This window comes from Thunnus maccoyii, chromosome 8, assembly GCF_910596095.1.
Source record: "Thunnus maccoyii chromosome 8, fThuMac1.1, whole genome shotgun sequence".
Taxonomy (NCBI): domain Eukaryota; kingdom Metazoa; phylum Chordata; class Actinopteri; order Scombriformes; family Scombridae; genus Thunnus; species Thunnus maccoyii.
Window position 1 is genome coordinate 34245812 of NC_056540.1, and position 20873 is coordinate 34266684.

Genomic DNA, 20873 nt, shown 5'->3' on the forward strand with positions numbered 1-20873 from the left:
TCACACTTTCGTATACATTTCTGTTTGAGTATGAAAGGCACGAGGATGCTTGTGAGCAATGTTCAGCTCTCTAAAGCGGTAGTTTGGCTGCTTCTTCAGTTGGCAGTTATCAGCCACGTCATCCTTTGTATTTTTCATTTATTCTTTCATATGGGTAAAAGTCACAAAGCACTTCACATCTTATTAGTGGTGTATCCTTACTAATGTAGCTGTCTGTGTGAACCGCACCGTGTTTAGTTAGGTTACATTCTTTCAGTGAGGCTACGTTAACTCTAGTAAGATATGACAAATGACAACATCCTGGTTAAGGTCTTTGATAGTGTAATGGCAATTTTCATTTTTTGATGTCCTTTCTTTTCCTGTTTTTCCGGTTTACCATTACTACACAGGTAGGTTAAGTTAGGAGTGATCTTACGCAGATTCAAGAACAGATTTTCCAGTCCGTTGGCTGCCGTTTAGTTTGTTGTTTTATTGAAGTCTTTGTACATGACATGAACATACCGGGTTTCTATCCTGCCAGCTGTAGTGTGCGTCTGTTCCCGATCTGGTAAGAACTGTATGTGCTCCACCTGCCTGTGCCTTCCGTTTCCTGTCACCTATGTCCCTAAATATACAACCCTGTGCATCTCATGACCGCCACCCAGTGTCCAAAATAATACTGCAAGTTATAACTAAACAAATGACATGCCAACAATCAACATAAATGGCTCCTACATACCGGCCCCTAATTGTTTTAAGTATATAACAAAACAATTACCAATAAATAATAAAAAAGGTGCCATATCCATTATACATTACATATACAATTTTCAAAAAATGCATCTATGTGTTGGCATTAATCTTCTTTACTGATTCTTCAATCTTCCTTTTTTTTTTCTTTTTTTCTTGCCGTTTAGGTCTCGGCTTCTTGGAGCAGACATATCTTTGTTATTGGTCTTTCCAAGATGCTGCTCTTTGTCTGAAGTCGAACTGTGCGCACAAGTCCTTGTGCATCTGGTTTAGTTTCCAGTATTCTGCCCATTAGCCATGAGCCTCGTGGTGCAGTAGAATCAACCACCACAACAATGTCACCTGGAGCAAAGCTTCTTTTCACCTTTGACCACCGTTGTCGTTCTTGGATAAGAGGTAAGTATTCCTGTGTCCACCGTTTCCAAAAGAGATCTGCCATGTATTGCACTTGTCTCCATCTGCGTTTGATGTACAAGTCTTCTTTTACAAAGAGTCCAGGTGGTAGTATTGGCTTAGACTTCAACAGAAGAAGATGGTTTGGCGTGAGTGCTTCCAGATCCATTGGATCATTAGCAGAGATTGCAGATTCCAAGTGAGGTTTTGGCCATTCTCTGTCTGGCTTACAGAGAAAATCTGGTCCCTGGATCCATCTTTTGCAGCTCAAGAAGCGGTCTGCTGTTAGTCCTCTTGAGGCTTCATCTGCAGGATTTTCCTTTGTGTTAACATATCTCCATTGTGATACATCAGTAGCATCCCTTATAAAAGAGGTCCTGTTTGCTACAAATGTTTGGAAGCGTTTGGTTTCGTTGTTGATGTATTTAAGCACCGTTGTGCTATCGGTCCAGAAGATGGATTTGTCCAGTTGAAGCTGTAATTCCTTTCGCAGCATTGTGTCAACTTTGACAGCTAGGACTGCAGCTGTGAGCTCCATTCGGGGAGTCGTTATTTGTTTCAATGGTGCCACTCTGGATTTTCCTATTATGAATGCAACATGCGCTTCTCTGTTATAGTTTTCCAGTCTTATATATGAGGCAGTACCATAGCCACTTTCACTGGCATCTGAAAAGTGGTGTAGCTGTGCAAATCTGATTTGACCAAAGCTTGTGGGCTTCATGCACCGGTCTACTTTAAACTCTGCCATCTTGTTAAGGTCTGCTAGCCATCCTGTCCACCGATGCAAGAAGGTTTGGGGTATGTTTTCATCCCATCCAAGTTTTCTCTTACAGAGCTCCTGCATAATCAGTTTGGCTGGCAGAGTAAATGGTGCTACAAATCCTAAAGGATCGTATATAGAGCCGACTACGGACAAGATGCCACGTCTGGTGTATGGTCGTTCCTGTGCAGCAATTTTGAACTTGAAGACATCTGTTTCAACACACCAGTGCAATCCCAGGGCTCTTTCCATTGGCAGATTGTCTTTGTCCAAGTCCAACTCCTTAGTCTCTTTGGTTCGGTTTTCTTGGGGAATGGATGCCAATACAGCACGGCTGTTGCTGATCCACTTTGACAGCATGAATCCTCCCATTTTGCAGAGAGCAGTCAGGTCTCTTACTATTTGAACTGCTTCCTGTTCCGAAGGCAGGGATTTCAAACAATCATCTACATAGAAGTTGTTCTTTACTGTGTTTGTCACCTCTGATGGAAAGTGACCTTTGTTGTCATCAGCAGTCTTCCTTAATGCAAAGTTTGCACAACTTGGTGACGACACGGCTCCAAAGAGATGTACTTTCATCCGGTATTCAACAAGATCTTGCTGCACATCACCATCGGGCCACCACAGGAATCGCAGATAGTCAACATGCTTTTCTGATACTCTGACTTGATGAAACATTGCTTTAATGTCAGCCATCAAAGCAACCGGCTCTTGTCTGAATCTGATGAGAACTCCAATGAGTGAGTTGGTAAGGTCTGGACCCTGCAGCAATTGGCAGTTAAGTGATGTTCCTTTAAAGACTGCACCACAGTCAAACACTATCCTTAAGGTTCCTTTCTTTGAGTGATACACTCCGTGATGTGGGATGTACCAGAGTTCTCCATCGCTTCGATTCAGCTGGTCGACTGGTACCACTTCAGCATAACCATTGACAATCATTTCTGTGAGGAAAGATTTATATTCATCATGAAATTTCTTATTCTTGGCAAACTTGCGTTTCAGGCTCTGGATGCGCTGCACTGCAATGCAACGGTTATTTGGCATGCTGGGCTTTTCTTGTGTGAAAGGTAAGTCTAGGCAGTAGTGTCCATCTGTCACTTTTGCTGAGCGATTCACAATGTCCAAGAATTTTACATCTTCCCTAGACATTTCCTCTGTTTCCTTGCTGGTTCCTTCACTGAAGTCATGATTGTACTGTTTGACCAGTAGCTCCTCCAAGTTTACAATGGATATTCGATTGACAGCAGCAGCAGGGCAGCCATTTTCATCCCTTATGCTTTTGTCTCCTCTCAGGGGACCATAGATGACCCACCCCAGTAGGGTCCTCACAGCATATGGTCCATCCCCTTGGCTGTTGACCAGCTCCCAAGGTTCCAATACCTTTGAAGCATTTGTCCCGATGAGTAGGTCAATGCCAGAGTCTATTTCATGAATCATGATATCCTTCAAGTAAGGCCATTGTGTCAGATCTTCTTGTCTGGGAATGTTGAGCTGGGAAACAGGCATGGTTTTATGTGTGAACACATCAGATATTTGAATGAAATAGTCTTTGTCCAGACTAGATATTTCCAAACCTGAGATATGATGACTGGTCATAGGCTTCACTTGGTTCATGGTACGTAAAAGAATATTGGTCCTTTGCCCTGTTATGTTCAGCCTTCTCATCAAGCTTTCTGTGCAAAAGGTAGATGTACTTCCATGATCCAAAAATGCATATGTTTGCAACACTGTGTCCCCCTTTTGGCTCTTTACTTGTACTGGTACAATGGAAAAGGTACAGTTTTCATCACCGGCCCCAATATGCCCACATGTATGAGGTGAGAGAACAGCATTACTCCCAGTTGCTTTTTCACTCTGTTCTGTATGTTCTGTTTTTTTTCCTTTGTCCTTTTGTTCAATGTGAAGTATTTCAGGATGATTTTGGTTGCACACATCACAAGTCAAACGACTCTTGCAGTCTTTGCTCATGTGTCCTATTTTTAAACATCCAAAACAGACTCCCTTCTCCTTTAAGAAGTCTATTTTTTCTCTGTGCATCTTCTTCCTGATCTGTGGACACCGCCCCAATGTGTGACCACTCTTGTTGCAGAACAAACAAGAACTTTGAAAATTGGTAGTAGGTACATTTCCTTTCATTCCATTTGTTGTCAAATTTTCTTGTACTGATGTTTTTACAGGTGTTACAGCTGTTGCAAAACTGCTTCCTCTAGGTCTTGACTTTTCTCTTGTTTTAGTAGAGCTTTTGACAGTTGCAGCTGGCTTAGCATCCTGAATGTTTCCAAAAAGTGGATCTGATAGTATTTTCACTTGTCTCTCTATGAAGTCTACCAGGTCAGGAAATCTAGCTCGGTGTCCACGCTGCTCCTGTAACTGACATGCTCTACTTCTCCACTTGTCTCTGAGCCTGTAAGGCAGTTTCAGAAGGATGGTCTTCATACTGGAAGCAACATTCATTTCCTCCATATAGGTGAGATGTTCCATTGCAGTGCAACAACCTCTAAGGAACAGTGAGAATGCTTGCAATGCTTCCACATCCTCTGATTTGATCACTGACCAGGCAAATGCTTTGTCCATATATGCAGTGGCAATCTTATGTTCATTACCAAAATGTTCTTTGAGCAGATCTTTTGCTCTTTGATAGCCCTGGGCTGGGGGCAGATGTTGACAGCTGCGGACTAAGTCTTTTGGAAGCCCTCTTGTATATTGCTCTAGGAAATGCAAGCAGTCACTGTAGTCATCACACTTTTTTTCAACTCCTCTCTCAAATGCCCTGCGGAAAACGTCGTACTGTAAAGGATCACCATCATAAACAGGAATGACTCTTGGTGGTAAAGTAGAAGAGAGACTTTGTTGAGCCAGGAGAGCAGTGATGTCATTTTGCCTCTGTATTAGGTTACACATATCAACTTGATTGCCATCATTCAATACAGGGGGTGTAGTGCGAACATACCCCTGCATACGACTCTGTACATTTTGCCTTTGAGGAGAATATTGTATTAGATGGGTTGTATCATGAGGTCGAACAGATGGTCCGTGAGCTGTTTCTTTTGGTCTAACAACCTGTTGCTGGGAAGAAGAGTTAGTTTCAATCAACACATTCTGTCTTTGCTGCACTTGATCTGGTAGATATTCATTTGTGTGTGGATTTAATTTAGCTGATGTTTCATTTTGAGCAGTTCCTTTTCTCAAATAAGAGTTCATCCCATCAGAAACTCTAGAGCTGCTTCTTGATCCCAAGGCCTCAAGTATGTTGATTTTTGCATTGGTTGCTGCCAGTTCAGTTTCTAGTTCCAGTTGCTCTTTCTTTCTTTTCAATTGTTCTTCTTGTGCCTCAAGCTCATGTTTTTTCTTCAGGGCAGCAACACGTTCCATGAGAGCAGCCTTTTCTGCCTGAGCTTTAATGCAAGCAGAGGATGTTGAAGATGCACGTGATGAAGAACTGGATTTGTGCTTTGATTTAGGTTTTGAGGCATTTGAAACACTGTCATCAGGTCCAATGTCATCTGAATTTACTACACTTCGTAGTATGACACTTTCAGCAATGGAGTGTGCAATTTGCTGTCCAGCCTCAGGTAACCACACCTTTACATTTTGTATACACCCTTTAAAGATTTCCATTTTTCGTTGAAACCACTGATTTTGCTTTTCAAGTTCATCTTCAGGCAGTGGTAAATTCACCAGTGATTCATGGTTTTCCTTGGCTTCATCACAGAGCTTGATTAATTGAAACAAATTAGATTGTACTTCTCTTGCATTTTCCTTTAATTTCATGAGCTCTTTCAGCATTTCCATCAACTTGTTAGCTTGTTTACATTTTCTGTTTCGTGTCTTTTGACAATTTGCAATGAACAATTCCAAGCCTTTGGCAGTGTGTTTGATAACCCTTTTTTCCTTTTCAACATCGTCATCTTGTGACTGAGCATCAGACTTAACAACAGACATATTTGTTCACTGTCTCTTTAAGACTTGTTGACGAAAGCCGTATGCTGCCGGCACAATGTTTCAAACAGCTGATCGATGTGCGATCGTAGCTTTCAGTCTTCAGTCCACCAACTCCATTATAATAGCCGTCTTCCAATACGGCTTCGCATATAGCTTCTCCAATAAAGCTTAATGCTTGCATGTACTCACTCAGTTTGCGGTTTTCAATCACCGTCAGGTAAGCGCAGGTGACGAAGATGTCCACCTGGTTTGGAAATGGCGGCGTCCTCTTTGTTGTTCCGCGTGACAATGCTCAGTCCGTCCGAATGACTCACGAGCTCCAATTTCACTCGAAGAGCGAGTTCTTACTTAGGTGTAATGGCAATTTTCATTTTTTGATGTCCTTTCTTTTCCTGTTTTTCCGGTTTACCATTACTACACAGGTAGGTTAAGTTAGGAGTGATCTTACGCAGATTCAAGAACAGATTTTCCAGTCCGTTGGCTGCCGTTTAGTTTGTTGTTTTATTGAAGTCTTTGTACATGACATGAACATACCGGGTTTCTATCCTGCCAGCTGTAGTGTGCGTCTGTTCCCGATCTGGTAAGAACTGTATGTGCTCCACCTGCCTGTGCCTTCCGTTTCCTGTCACCTATGTCCCTAAATATACAACCCTGTGCATCTCATGACCGCCACCCAGTGTCCAAAATAATACTGCAAGTTATAACTAAACAAATGACATGCCAACAATCAACATAAATGGCTCCTACAGATAGAATGCACACTAAGCTAACGTTAGCTACCGAACCGGCATCTGTTGCCATGGCAACAATAAAACATTCATGCTCCGGGCTGTTGAACGTAGACTGAGTGTGTAACAGCTGACCTATCGGATGTGTAGAAGAACACAGAATGTGAACATAAACATTACTGTTAATACCAGGTGTGAACAGACGTACTTAAAGCTGTCCACTTGTGATCAGATCACCCGAGACGCATGTTAATACCAGGTGTAAACAGTGCCATGGACTGTATGGGTTAGATCCATTGGAGGTACACTTACACTTACACTTACATTTTGCATTTGTATTCATCGTGTTATAAATAGCTGCGTTTATTTTTTTATTTATTTGTTATTGTTTAACAATAAAGCGGTAGATAAAAGTAGTCATCTCTTAAATGCTGTGCTTAAAATGTCTAAATCTTACCCCATAATTTTCTACTGATTAGACTAGTATTAAAAGGTTGTGGACAAATGTCTGGATGTGAGTCACCAGCATCTTCTAAAGTGGCCCCTTCAGGTTGGATGGTATGACTTCTGGTCTATTTACAATGCATCTTAATCGTATTTACAATGTATAAAACCCTGCTCCCTGCTTTCGTTCCCCCAGCCTGCAACATCAATGTTTACTGTTGCCATGGCAACAGATGCCGGTTCAGTAGTTAATGTTAGCTTAGCGTAATCTACATATTAACAATGAACAATAAAACTACAATACGACGTTTCTAAACCAAAATAACTATCAACACCAACAGCCATTCTATCAAAGACTTTAACCAGGATGCTGTTACTTGTCATATCTTACTACACTTAACGTAGCCTCAATGAAACAATGTAACCTAACTACATTAGTAAGGATACACCACTAATAAGATGTGAAGTGCTTTGTCACTTTTACCAATCTGAAAGAATAAATGAAAAATATAAAGGATGACGTGGCTGATAACTGCCAACTGAAGAAGCAGCCAAACTACCGCTTTGGAGAGCTGAACATTACTCACAAGCGTCCTCGTGCCTTTCATACTCAAACAGAAATGTATACAAAAGTGTGAGCTAGATAATATACACAGAACATATAAACACACACTAATACTCACTGTGTGACATTAACACAAAACAATGAATGCACGTTTCTTATCGCTGATTGATTAATTTGAAGAAAAAAAACAGCTCACAGAAAGACTGCGTGCTCTTACTTGGAAATGTGGAAATGATGTCAGCAGGCGATCACGTGCTATCCGAAAATGAGTGATACGAGTGGATTTTCATCCGGACAGGCGGAAAGTTTGTTTCAAAACTCTGTGTGTGTAAAAAGCAAATCCACGCGCGTAGAACTGAGATCCACAAATGTTTTTTTCGATTCACAAATAAAAACTGAGTTCACAAATGCCTGTTGGAAAGTTGTAAATGTTAGGAAAAGATATTCACAAATGTTTTTCATTTATTGCTAAATTAATATAATGTATTCACAGATATTTTTTTATTTGTGGAATTTGTTTGTGTATTTGCAGATCTGTTTTATATTTGCAAAGTATTTTTGTGAGTTTACAAATCAGTTTTTTTGTGTTTGTGGAAAGTGTTTATATTTACAGATAACACATTTACACAGAGATTGTTGTTCTGTTCACACAAATCATTATGAAACAAATCTCACTCCATACATCAGATAACGTGAGTCAGAGACAGCTTCTCTCGCTCTGTCTCTTTGGTTGCTAATTTCATCCCTGATGGTTAAATGTCTCTGTGGCTGTTGTGTGAATTTATCTCCTTAACAAGAATGCAGCAGATATCATATAATGTGCTGCAGGTAGTTTGCTCGTTGAAGTTACAGTGAAATGTCTGAACTCACTCTTGTTTTTAATTGAGTGGTTGTTCAGTCACCTGATGATGTTGTGTGATTAGTGGATGAATGTGCAGGAGGTCTGGCTGCTTGCTTGTGACAATTTCTTCAGTTCGTTTTTAAGCTGAACCATATATTGAGTAATAAGCTAAATGTAACTAGAATAACAAGTTAACATGTCAGCTTTGTAGACTATATTTTGTATGTGGTGCATAAGAGTGTGTAAGTCATGTATTTGATGCATGCATTAATACTTTCTGATGTGAACCTACACTTTTAGATCTGTGAACATTTATAGTGTTCAGTATTTCTAGTATTCAGCACTGATCTGTACCTGTATCACATTATAAGCTTTGTAGTACTTTATATATTTCTGTATACTAAGAAAATACATAGGAAACACATGTAAATCATGTGATATATTGTCTGCTTTTGATGAGAACATAAATCTGTTGTCACAATAGAACAATACTATAAATTTGAATTTAATTTTGTTAAAATGACACATGTAAACCACTCCACGGCTAAAATGAACATTTCTTTATTTAGAAACAATATATATAAATGTCTTTAAAGAAGCATCCTTTTCACCACTCCGGGGTTTTTGTTTTTGGAAGAAAATTGTTTTATTGGCATATAAAACTGCCCTCCACCCCTCCGATTTCATCGGGTGGGGGACAATGATATGGTATGATGTGGTTTGTTGTAAGATTCCATGTTGGTTTTCCTCCTGTCTTCCCCAATTTTTTGAGTCACCAGCCGCCACTGATTATATTGGTACAGACTCTAATGGTACATCGTTAGTACAAAAGATTACACCGTAACTATAGAGCAATTACACTGTACGTTGCAGGTTGTAATCTTAAGCGTTTCCCTTTTTCTTTTAAGACTCAGCAGTTTGTATTCTGAAATGATGACAACCTGTCTGTCCATACCTGAGGGTGTCCAGTCTCCAGCGTGGATCCTCTAGTCCAGCAGACAGCAGTTTCTCTCCTGAATCTCCTGGATGATTGTAGCTCAGATCTAGCTCTCTCAGATGGGAGGGGTTGGAGCTCAGAGCCGAGGCCAGAGAAGCACATCCTTCCTCTGTGATCAGACATCCTGACAGACTGCAGACACGCAAGACAATACACGTCACATGATCTGAGATCATGTGTTTATTACTGTCATCACCATCATGTGTTTCTGTAATCTTTAGAGTTAAGCTTAATACTTTTAGTCACTCTAAATTCAAGTGGCTAACCACTGTAAGGCTTTTCTTGTGAGGTAGTTCAGCTTCCTGTAACCTTAGTCAACATGATGTTAGATGACGGCTAACTCTTCACTGCATAAAATTAGGTATAAATAAAAGAATAGTAGAATAAGAAACAGCCACAGTGAGTTGATTAGATGAAGAGCTGCAGGTGACAGATGCTCACAGCTGAATACAGAACAATCCCAACTAATGTGGCATATAAGGACTGAACATTGTGGAAAAAACTAACAGTAAGGAAACATTTCTGACTCATTCATTCAGTTTCAGTAATCATCCAGAGTTTTAAGGTTGTTTGAAAAAAAACAAAAATTAATTGGTGGTTAACCACATAACAACTGGGGTGCACTGACATATCACCATGGTGAGTAAAAATCACTATTGTCCAAATACAGATACTGCTCTGACATTAAAAGAAACTATAACTGTTAAAAATCTGCCCATTGAATAACTGTCTGTATGTGTTTTACTTTGGGCCAGTTACACAGTTCTCCAATCAGTGTTTGGATCTTAAAACTCCTCTCTGGTATTTCAGGTTCCAACAGCAGAAACAGAGCAAAACTAATAAAATATATAAATAGAAAATTACTCACAAAGTATAAATACACAACTGGTCTGAAAATAATTTCAATAGAGAAAAGTCCACGTGTTTATGTACTCATATAAATCACAATTTAAATGGTCATCAGTTGAGCAGGTTGATGAATCCTGACCTGAGAGTTTTGAGTGTACAGTGTGGACTCTCCAGTCCAGCAGATAACAGCTTCACTCCTGAATCCCGCAGGTTGTTGTTAGTCAGGTCAAGCTCTCTCAGACTACAGGACTGGGAGCTGAGAACTGAGGACAGAGCTGCACAGCTTCTCTCTGAGAGGCTACAGCCATTCAGTCTGGAGAATACATTTGGAAAAATACTTAATAATTGATTTTTCTCCCCTCTTGAAAAAATCTCTTTGACTATCTTTTCAATAAATCAATAAATCAATCTATAAATAACTATCCTGTACTTACAGAGCTATGTTGGAGGATTTGACCACTGGCAGCAGCCTCAGAAGAGTCTCCTCTGAAGCAGAGTATTTCTTCAGGTCAAACACATCCAGATGTTTTTCTGATGACAGTAAGATGAAGACCAAAGCTGACCACTGAGCAGGAGACAGTTTATCTGTGGAGAGACTTCCTGAGTTCAGATGCTGTTGGATCTCCTCCACTAGAGAATGATCATTCAGTTCATTCAGACAGTGGAACAGATTGATGCTTCTCTCTGTAGACATATTCTCACTGATTTTCATCTTGATGTACTCGATTGTTTCCTGATTGGTCTGTGAGTTACTTCCTGTCTGTGTCAGCAGACCTCGGAGGAGAGTCTGATTGGTCTGCAGTGAAAGACCCAGGAGGAAGCGAAGAAACAAATCCAGGTGTCCATTTGGACTCTGTAAGGCCTCGTACACAGCACTCTGGTAGAAATGTGTTGATTTGCCTCTGAACCCTTCAGACCACCAGGATGTTGTTTGTTCTTCTGCCAGCAGTTTGACTCCAGAGTTGAAGAATGTCAGATGGACATGAAGAGCAGCCAGAAACTCCTGAACGCTCAGATGGACAAAGCAGAACACCTTGTCCTGGTATAACCCTCTCTCCCTTCTAAAGACCTCTGTGAACACTCCTGAGTACACTGAGGCTGCTCTGATATCGATGCCACACTCTGTCAGGTCTGATTCATAGAAGATCAGGTTGCCTTTCTGTAGCTGCTCAAAAGCCAGTTTTCCCAGAGACTCAATCATCTTCCTGCTCTCTGGACTCCAGTGTGGATCTGTCTCAGCTCCTCCATCATACTTGACCTTCTTCAGTTTGGACTGAACCACCAGGAAGTGGATGTACATCTCAGTCAGAGTCGTGGGCAGCTCTCCTCCCTCTCTGCTTTTCAAAGCATCCTCCAGAACTGTAGCAGTGATCCAGCAGAAGACTGGCATGTGGCACATGATGTGAAGACTTTGTGATGTCTTGATGTGGGAGATGATGGTGCTGGCTTGCTCCTCATCTCTAAATCTCTTCCTGAAGTACTCCTCCTTCTGTGGGTCAGTGAACCCTCTGATCTCTGTCACCATGCTGACACACTCAGGAGGGATCTGATTGGCTGCTGCAGGTCTTGTGGTTATCCACAGGCGAGCAGAGGGAAGCAGTTTCCCCCTGATGAGGTTTGTCAGCAGCACATCCACTGAGGTGGACTCTGTAACATCAGTCAGGATCTCATTGTTGTGGAAGTCCAGAGGAAGTCGACATTCGTCCAGACCGTCAAAGATGAACACAACCTGGAACTCTTCAAACCTGCAGATTCCTGCTTCTTTGGTTTCAGTAAAGAAGTGATGAACAAGTTCCACCAAGCTGTACTTTTTCTCTTTCAGCATATTCAGCTCTCTGAAAGTGAATGGAAATGTGAAGTGTATTTCCTGGTTGGCTTTGTCTTCAGCCCAGTCAAGAGTGAACTTCTGTGTTAAGACTGTTTTCCCAATGCCAGCCACTCCCTTTGTCATCACTGTTCTGATTGGTTCATCTCTTCCAGGTGAGACTTCAAAGAGGTCTTCATGTCTGATTGTTGTTTCTGGTCTGTCTGTTTTCCAGGATGCTGTTTCAATCTGTCTGACTTCATGTTCATCATTGACCTCTGCAGTCCCTCCCTCTGTGATGTAGAGCTCTGTGTAGATCTGATTCAGAAGGGTTGGATTTCCTGCTTTAGCAATCCCCTCAAACACACACTGAAACTTCTTCTTCAGGTTAGACTTGAGTTTATGATTAAACATGGCAGGAGATTCTGTATGAACAAACACAAAATAGAATCAATGAATAAATTAGTATTAGTAAATATTTCAAAAGAGTATAAAAAATATTTTCCTCCATCATTAATGTCTCATTTATCCATCATGTTAAATTTTTATAGAAATCCTCTTACTGTTCTGCAGACGGTCAGCCAGCTCCTCCTGCTTCATTCTCCTCAGGAAGTGCAGTGTGATCTTCTGAAATGCCTCTCTGCTTCTCCTCCTCTGCTCTTCCTCTTCATCGTCCAAAACCTCCTCATCCTCCCTCTGACTCTCTAGGCATTCTGGATAATCTGAACTCAGAACTTTCTGCATCTTCTTCAGCTCATTCTTCACAAAGGTGATGATGTTCTCCTCCAGCAGCTGGAACAGAATACTACATGAATGACACAATCAAACTGAAATCATGAAGCAAACACCAGATCCATGTTGGACAGATTGACAATCCACTGGTCTACAAAGTGCAGCATGGAGATGGTTATGAACAGAATGGATGTAAAAGTAGTTATTGTACATGTACAGACCATAAATATGGAGTCCAGGTGTGTTTGATGCTGCTGGGCAGCCTGACCACTGGGAACCTCTGTGCTCTCCTGGTCCACTCTGTGAAGGAATCATGAAGAATGAGCTCACATTATGTCTGTCCACACAGAGACAAACACAGGCTAAAGGCCCATCAAGTGATACTTGGATGTGAACAGAGAATCAGATGACTCCCTGTAGTGGTAAAGCTTTACTAGTCCTGTTGATCCCACTGAGAATCAACAGCTCAGTCTGTTTGTGGCTTTCAGCTCAGTGTTTTGCTTCATCAGTAAGTTTGGTTTAGTCCCAACAGCTCTGAACAACCCTCCATACAGCTCTCCCTCCCTCACTGTACACTGCTGAAGTGGCCTGGAGCAAGGCAGCTACAACCTCCAGCTGCTCCAGTGGAGCTGCTCAGTGTCTGCTTTTATCAGACTGGTTGAACTGGGCAGCTCCCAGTATGAAAATGACATTCAAGTGTGTGTAAGTGAGAAAGTAGGCAGGTGTCATGTCTGAGGTTTTTGAATGTCTTGTGTTTGAGCAGGTTGAGGAGTATTTAGTCAGACACAGTTTGTTGTATGTGCTTCAGTCTGGTTTTACAGCAGCATACTCTACTGACACCTGTCTTATTCATTTGTTTGATTTTATTAGACAAAACCTTGGTGGAGGAAATTATGTTATGAAAGCCGTTTACACAGTGAATCATTCTGTACTGTTGTCAAAGTTACAGTGCATGGTGTTTGGACATATTACTGTAAAATGGTTTATTTCTTATATTACTTGAAGAACTCAAGTCTCTGATGCTGAAGTAATTCTATCAGAAACTCAGGATATAACGTGTGGTGCTGCATGGTTCTATTTTAGGGCCTCTTTTATTTCTTATGTATATAAATGGTACAACAGCTGCTGTGACATGCAAGCTTCTGCTGCTGATGATTCTGCGTTACTGGTATCTAGGAATGATGTCAGTGAAATTCAGAACTCTACGTAATGAATCAGAAAGTGTGAGAGAGTGGCTGATAGATAACAAGCTATCAATACATTTGGGTAAAACCCAGTCAATCCTGTTTGGAACAAAGACGTCAAGAATGAATACATTGAAAATATTTTGTAATGGAACTAAAATTTTATTATATTTTGTATCATATTTAGGAGTAATATTGGACCAGTCACTGTCCTTTGAATCTGTTGTTGTTAAAATATTATCTAAGAGTGCCAGAAAACTTCAGTTCCTCTTTCACAGAACAAAAGTAGAATTTTTTTTTAACTTTTCTGTTAAGAAACTTCTCATGTCCTCATTGATACAGCGTCAGTTTGATTCTGCCTGTTCTGATTTGTTCAGTGGTTTGACACCTGAATTTAGGAACAAACTGCAGGTGATGCAAAATAATATTATTCAGTATTTATTAAATGTGTCCTCTTTAACTCATGTTGGACCCTAACCCTCCACTATATTGAGTAGGACTGCTGTCAGTACAACTCAGAGTAGAACAACAGAAGCTGCATGATATGTTCAACATTATCAATGGGTTTGCTCCTCAATACTTCAGATAACAATGGAACATACTCAGCATGGCTATAACACCAGGGCCAGTGTGTGTTCATATGAAGTCCCTCAAGTGAATAATGTAGCCAGAAGTTCCTTTTTTTAAGTTGCTGCTGTGTTGTGGAACAGCCTGCTGTTACACATCCAGCTGTTAAAAATGAGAGGAACTTATAGAAGTCAGGTCAGGACTTATTTATGGAACATGGTCAATGGTTTATAATGAAGTCTCCAATTCCACTTTTTTGTTGTACTTTATGTTTTTATGTGGGCATGTATTAATTTATTGAATTTGTGGTGATCTAGTTTTATGTTGTATGTTGTGTTTTGTCTTTTAACATCTTGGGACCATGTTGGAAATAAGTATTTTCACTTTAACATGTTTTTTATGTTTGTAATGTATAAATAAATCATATTATGTCACTTTTCATATGAACAACCAAGTGCAACACCATGAATGTCTTCCAGGAGAGACTGTCTGAACATGTGATCTGTTATCTCCATATTTAAATTATTATCATGTCTCCTCCCTCTCTATGATGGCCGGCTTTTCACTGACGTGGTCAAACAACACGGCATACAAACCAGTTCTTTTCTAGCATAACCCGACATTTAATGTCAGTTACAGCGCTTACATCTGATCAGCAGATGGATGTACTCCTTTAAAATCAAGGAAATTCTCCTTCAACTGGTTGCTCTTAAAGGACACACAGCTGGGTTCAGGTCCAGGAGAGTCTGGTCTCTGCTGCTGGATCCTGAAACAACAACAGCTCTGATAAATGTGCATGTTGGATAGAAATTAAATGTCTGTTCAGTCTTTGCAGCTTTACATTCTGACCTTCCATCAGCAGGTTGTCCAGGTTTAAAATTTAAAGGTTCATACATGGACCGGTCACTCTTCATGGACACACAGCTGGGTCCAGATCCAGGTTCAGGTCCAGGTCCAGGTTCAGGTTCAGGTCCAGGTCCAGGTCCAGCAGAGTCTGGTCTGTGCTGCTTCTTTGTTCTTCAACACAACACACACAGAGCTTTGAGTGTGAATAATGATGGTGGAGTGATGTGAGTGGAGAACAGTGATGGACAGTTAGAGATCCTCATCTCACCTCTGAGCTTTGGTCTGGCTGTCATGTTCCCCACACAGAGAGCTTTTAGAGGGAGGGACTCCCTCCTCTCTGTCCTCACACTGATCCATAGCAGAGAAACACCTTCACACAAACACACAAAACACAACAACAAGCTCATTCATTACAACAAGCTGCACATCAATAGCGTAATTTTTGATTTTGAAAGGAAGACATTATATTTAATTTCCACTGATTTTTAATGTTTAATGTTTTACCTTCAGAAGGTTCCAGTTCTCTGTTGGCTTTTCATTTACCACTATAGAGCACATTTAATGGAGATGAGCTGCTGGTGGAGTCAGCTGTGTGGCAGAAAAAATAAAAATACTCACCAGGTGAATTCAGATCCACATCCAGTCACAGAGTCTTTGTAGCTTCACCTGCAGAGGAAACACAGAGAGAAACTGCTGCTGATTCTCCTTCATCAGTCCTTTATCATCAGTCTGAGGACTCTGGTTTTCTATGGAGTCATTTGTTCTTCTTGCTGTTTTAATTAGAGATTGTACTGAATCACACTTTATTGATTAATAACAGTTAAGCAGCATATCACACTCAGAGGCCTGAAATGTATTTCAACTGATGATTTAGTGAATAAACATAAAGATACTGATGCAACAATTTTCACAAATATCAGTGGAGACAAAACTTGTGAAGTTTGTCAGACACTAAACGTGTTCTCTCTCTTTTATCCCCGAGGAGATTAGAAGGAGCCACAAGATCACATGAATGTTTGTATTTCAGAGCATCAATGCATCATATTTTTATTTACATTCATCTTCATTTATGGTTCTATTATAGTTGCTACAGCTGTGTTATATTCTATTTTATCTTGTGGGAATGTTGTCTGTCAATCAGTGTTAGATTATAAGGATCAAAGTACAGACGTTTCCATGATTTATGGTTGAATTAATGGAGCATCATCATCATCAACATCATCATCATCATCATCATCATCATCATCATCATCTACAGTAAAGATTAAGAATAAGAGAGAACAATCTGTCTGACTCAACACTAAATGCAGTTCAGTACAGCAGAACAAAGATCTTCCTGTGATGAGGCATCACATTGTAGTTTAAACTCCGTCATTATTCCACAAACAGAGTTTACTGTGTTTTGATGACAGTGATTCACTTTGTAGTTTATATAATGTGACATTGATTTTATATTGATATATTATAAAGATATTGAATGAAGGTTTGGCAGCAATGTAAACTTTTGTTTCTATTGCTGCAGCTCTTAGCTTGGTTAAAATACTGAATATCATCAATGAAAAGATGTTTTCAACAGTTTGTCTGTGATATAGTTTAGAAAGATTTCGGAATATATTATTTTATGACTTTTATTAGCTGTTAATCACTAACCATACCACCTGTGAAACAAAGTCTCCCTCACTACCAGCATGATACTGGTTATTAAAACATGCACCAGTTTAAAGGTGACTGAATGGGGCGACCCTTCATACTGACACTAAACTTCTCTGACAATGAATAAAATGTTTTACACAAACAAACTCAAGACTGTTTGAAACTGTCTGAGTTCATTTTATGTCAAACTGTCAGAACATAATCACATGACTGTGTTTAAGTGCAGTTAGTGACGTGTTGAAAGCTGATAAAATGTGTATCTGTCAGGTTGATGAGCTGTTGTTGACTTGCTAGCTAGTGACAGTGTTCCTAATATAACTGCAGCACATTTTACTGTTTGATGAACAATAAATTCACTGCAGAACATCTATTAAAACATGGTTTACTTTTACTGGTCAACATTAAACACAACTAAACAGCATATTATTAATAATCTATTTAATTCATTTATGAAAAGCAGCAGCATCATACATTGAGCCTTTAACACTCAGTGTCAGCTGTGTATTTATTTGAGTCTAATTTATTATTATTGATGCACATATTACATGTTATATGCAGGTAATTTTTCAGAGTAACAACAGACAGTGAAAGGTTGAAGGAATTAGTGTTAAAATAGTGCAGACGTGGAACAATGGGTGGCACAGAGGTAACATTCATTAAGACCTGCATTATTGTCTCTGATGCTGTGAAATACACCCAGTGATGGAGGAAACTCAACTACAGTCAAATACAACAGTTGTATAAAAAAATGAATAAGATGTTGAACAGTTGAAACAAGTAGATTGAAGGTCATTTGTTAGGTTTGTGATGTCACTATTCTTCAGCCAGCACATGGTCTCAGTTGGGTGTTGTGTGTTATCAGCGACCCACGCTGACACAGTTCTATAGCAGCTAGTTTAACTGACATGCTAACATCCAGCATTTCATTCAAACTGAACAGAGCAAACACTGACAGGCATCTTTTATTCTCCCTCTAAATGTTCTTGTTGCTGCATCATCTGTAGATTCTCTTTACATCATAGATGCTTTCCAAGCTAGCAGCATACGAGCTGTCTGAGGTGTGTTTACATCCTGTAAATGTTGTTAATGGAACTTTAGTAAACTACAAATTGATTAATTTACTGTCTGTATACGTCATGACAGTGGGGTTATGAAAGTTGAGGGGCATTCACAGCTTTTATTTTATCTGCTTCTCTCCAGATATTTCCCAGTCTAGAGCAGAGGTTCCTGCGCAGCCTCACCTCAAGGTCTTCTCCAAGATGCAGCATGGAAACAGGAAGAGGGCATTTAATGATTCTTGGTACAAAGACAATATATGGTTAGAGTATTCCATTAGTAAAGATTCTGTTTTTCGCTGTGCTTGCCGGCATTTTTCCCTTCCAAATGCCCCATCCTCTGTATTTAGGTCAGAAACAGGCTTTTCCAATGGGAAGAAAGCTTTGTACAAGGAAGGTGGGTTTAAAGACCACTCTAAACTAGAGCGCCACAGAAATGTCATGTTTGCATGGAAGCAGCACCACATGGTCATTCAAACAACTTCATGTATGATAGATTCCATCAATAAAGAGAGGGAAAAGACAATTAAAGAGAATCAGGCATACATCAAAACCATTGCAGACGTACTGCTATTAACTGCCACCAAGAACATCTCCCAAACAGGTCACAGAGAGTCTGAGGACTCAAATAACAGAGGCAACTTCTTAGCCATTTTAGCGGAAATTGCTAAGCATCATCCCCTGATAGAGAAGCACATGAAAGCTCATGGAAATACCAAGTGCACTGGCAAAACTATCCAAAATGAAATACTGGAATGCAGAAATGGTACAAGCTGAAATAATAGGGGAAGTCAAACAAAGTGAGGTTTTCACTAATTGCTGATGAAACCAAAGACCTTCAGAAGAAAGGGCTGACAGGTTAGATGCAGCAGGGCTAACCGACTTGATCATAAAACACCTTGAAAGACACGGGTTAGAATATCGAACCAACCTGGTTGGTCAGGGCTATGACCGTGCTGCTGTTATGAGTGACAAGCACTCAGGTGTGTGTACAAGGATCCAAGAAGTAAGTACATGCATTTTATGTCCATTGTAATGCTCATTGTTTGAACCTTGTGATCATGGATAGTGTCAGGTCAGTCTCTGAGGCTGATCGCTTTTCTCACTTCTTCAATTGAAGACAGTTTAGGTTTTACTAGTCCATTGACTCAGAAATGACTCTTTATGTTTTAAGGGCAACATAATACATTTCCATGTTGAACCTGTAATTGTTAATATTATTAAGCCAATTATTTGAAGATACTGACTTGTTACCAGGGTTCAATTTGTTTTGCATCTATAACTATCCAGTGTAAGTTTCCTTTCATTTCATGTCTATAAGGTATGTAAGGAAATAGGATAAAGATACTCTGTGATTATCTGAAGTATAATAAGGATAGCTATGCTCCAATCCAGCAGTTCATACAAATAACTGGATGTAAGTAGTAAACTGTTACCAGACCCTAAGTAAATTCTGCTGAGTTGTTACACTCATATGGTTTCAGTAATTATTTTATGGTAAGCTGAAGTGGTTACAACTACATTAGTAGAAAAAATTCTTTCATTTTGATTTGGCATGCTGAGACTGGGACAGGGCTCGAAGGCAGGGAGGTTGCTGTGCTCATGTCCCTCATCTCCAGAACCCCCACACTTTTAAAATCGCTGCTCCACCCCTGCATTAAAGTCAGAGGAAAGGAGCCACATCACACATCTATCAGCGTCACACAGAGGCTGAAAGCTCCGGCCAGATTTAACCCCTTTCTCCACCACTGCCACACACACTCTGTATGTTGTAGATTAAGATATTTTTTCCTGTTTTTACTTCTATGTTTGAACTTTTTATGGACTGTAACTCTGTTTTTACTCAGCATGTGACCCAGATGTGTTCTCTGTGTTTCTTCTTCTTGTAAATAACAAATAAAGTTATTTGAACTTGAAGCTGTCACTAATACAGACAGAGCAGGTTGTTGTTTTTCTCCACAAAGAAGACAAATGTTGGAAGTTATTGATCTGTGAACACTGACTCAGTACTGTCAGCTGTTATTGGACACTTTGAACAGTGACACAAAAAACGAGGAAAACTTCCACCATGTTGATTTGTGTTGACTGTTAGTACAGTTCTGAACTACAGATTTCTGCTGTTTCTACTGGAACTAAACTAACAAGATGAACAAAGAGTCATTCAAGAGTCAAACAGTGAAAACTGTCACAATACAAACAGAATAAAGTTAAAATAAATACCTTTAGACGGAGAAAAGAAGTTGCAACACGAGGAGAACAGAAAGAGGAAGTAAACTTCAGACAGAGAGAGAGACAGAGAGAGAGGATGTGGCAGCCTCTGGTTTCACTAACAGATCAAAGGCTGTTTTTAATGTTTTTACATCATAAAAATAAAATCAGTTATAGATAATTTTCAATCAATCAATCAATCAATCTTTATTTATATAGCGCCATATCACAACAGAAGTCATCTCAAGGCACTTTTCACATAGAGCAGGTCAAGACCGTACTCTTTAATTTACAGAGACCCAACAATTCCCCCATGAGCAAGCACTTGGTGACAGCGGTAAGGAAAAACTCCCCTTTAACGGGTAGAAACCTCAAGCAGACCCCGGCTCTTGGTGGGCGGCCATCTGCTTTGACCGGTTGGGTTGAGAGAGAGAAAGAGAGAGGGAAAGGGGGAGGGGGGACAGAAGAAAAACAATGACAACAACAAACAACAACAAGCACAAGCACAAGCAGCAACAGCCAGGGAAGGATGCCATCAGGACTGTGAAGGACCGCGAAGGTTCGGCCCGGGAGTCA

At 40.1% G+C, this 20873-nt stretch overlaps 1 protein-coding gene and 1 long non-coding RNA gene across 2 annotated transcripts; both read right to left on the reverse strand.

Annotated features, from left to right (window-relative positions):
- Positions 1-10301: 10301 nt before the first annotated feature.
- On the reverse strand, positions 10302-15510 carry LOC121901535 (NLR family CARD domain-containing protein 3-like). The gene is made up of 6 exons (XM_042418374.1): positions 15385-15510; positions 15182-15301; positions 13006-13084; positions 12616-12799; positions 10683-12477; positions 10302-10561 (listed from the first exon to the last, which is right to left on the reverse strand). The coding sequence occupies exons 1-6, from the start codon at positions 15447-15449 to the stop codon at positions 10360-10362; spliced, it is 2445 nt and encodes an 814-aa protein (XP_042274308.1). The 5' UTR covers positions 15450-15510; the 3' UTR covers positions 10302-10359.
- A 206-nt stretch (positions 15511-15716) lies between these two features.
- On the reverse strand, positions 15717-20369 carry LOC121901560. The gene is made up of 3 exons (XR_006097304.1): positions 20310-20369; positions 16000-16047; positions 15717-15751 (listed from the first exon to the last, which is right to left on the reverse strand). It is a non-coding gene; the product is annotated as an uncharacterized LOC121901560 (long non-coding RNA).
- Between the last annotated feature and the right edge of the window lie 504 nt (positions 20370-20873).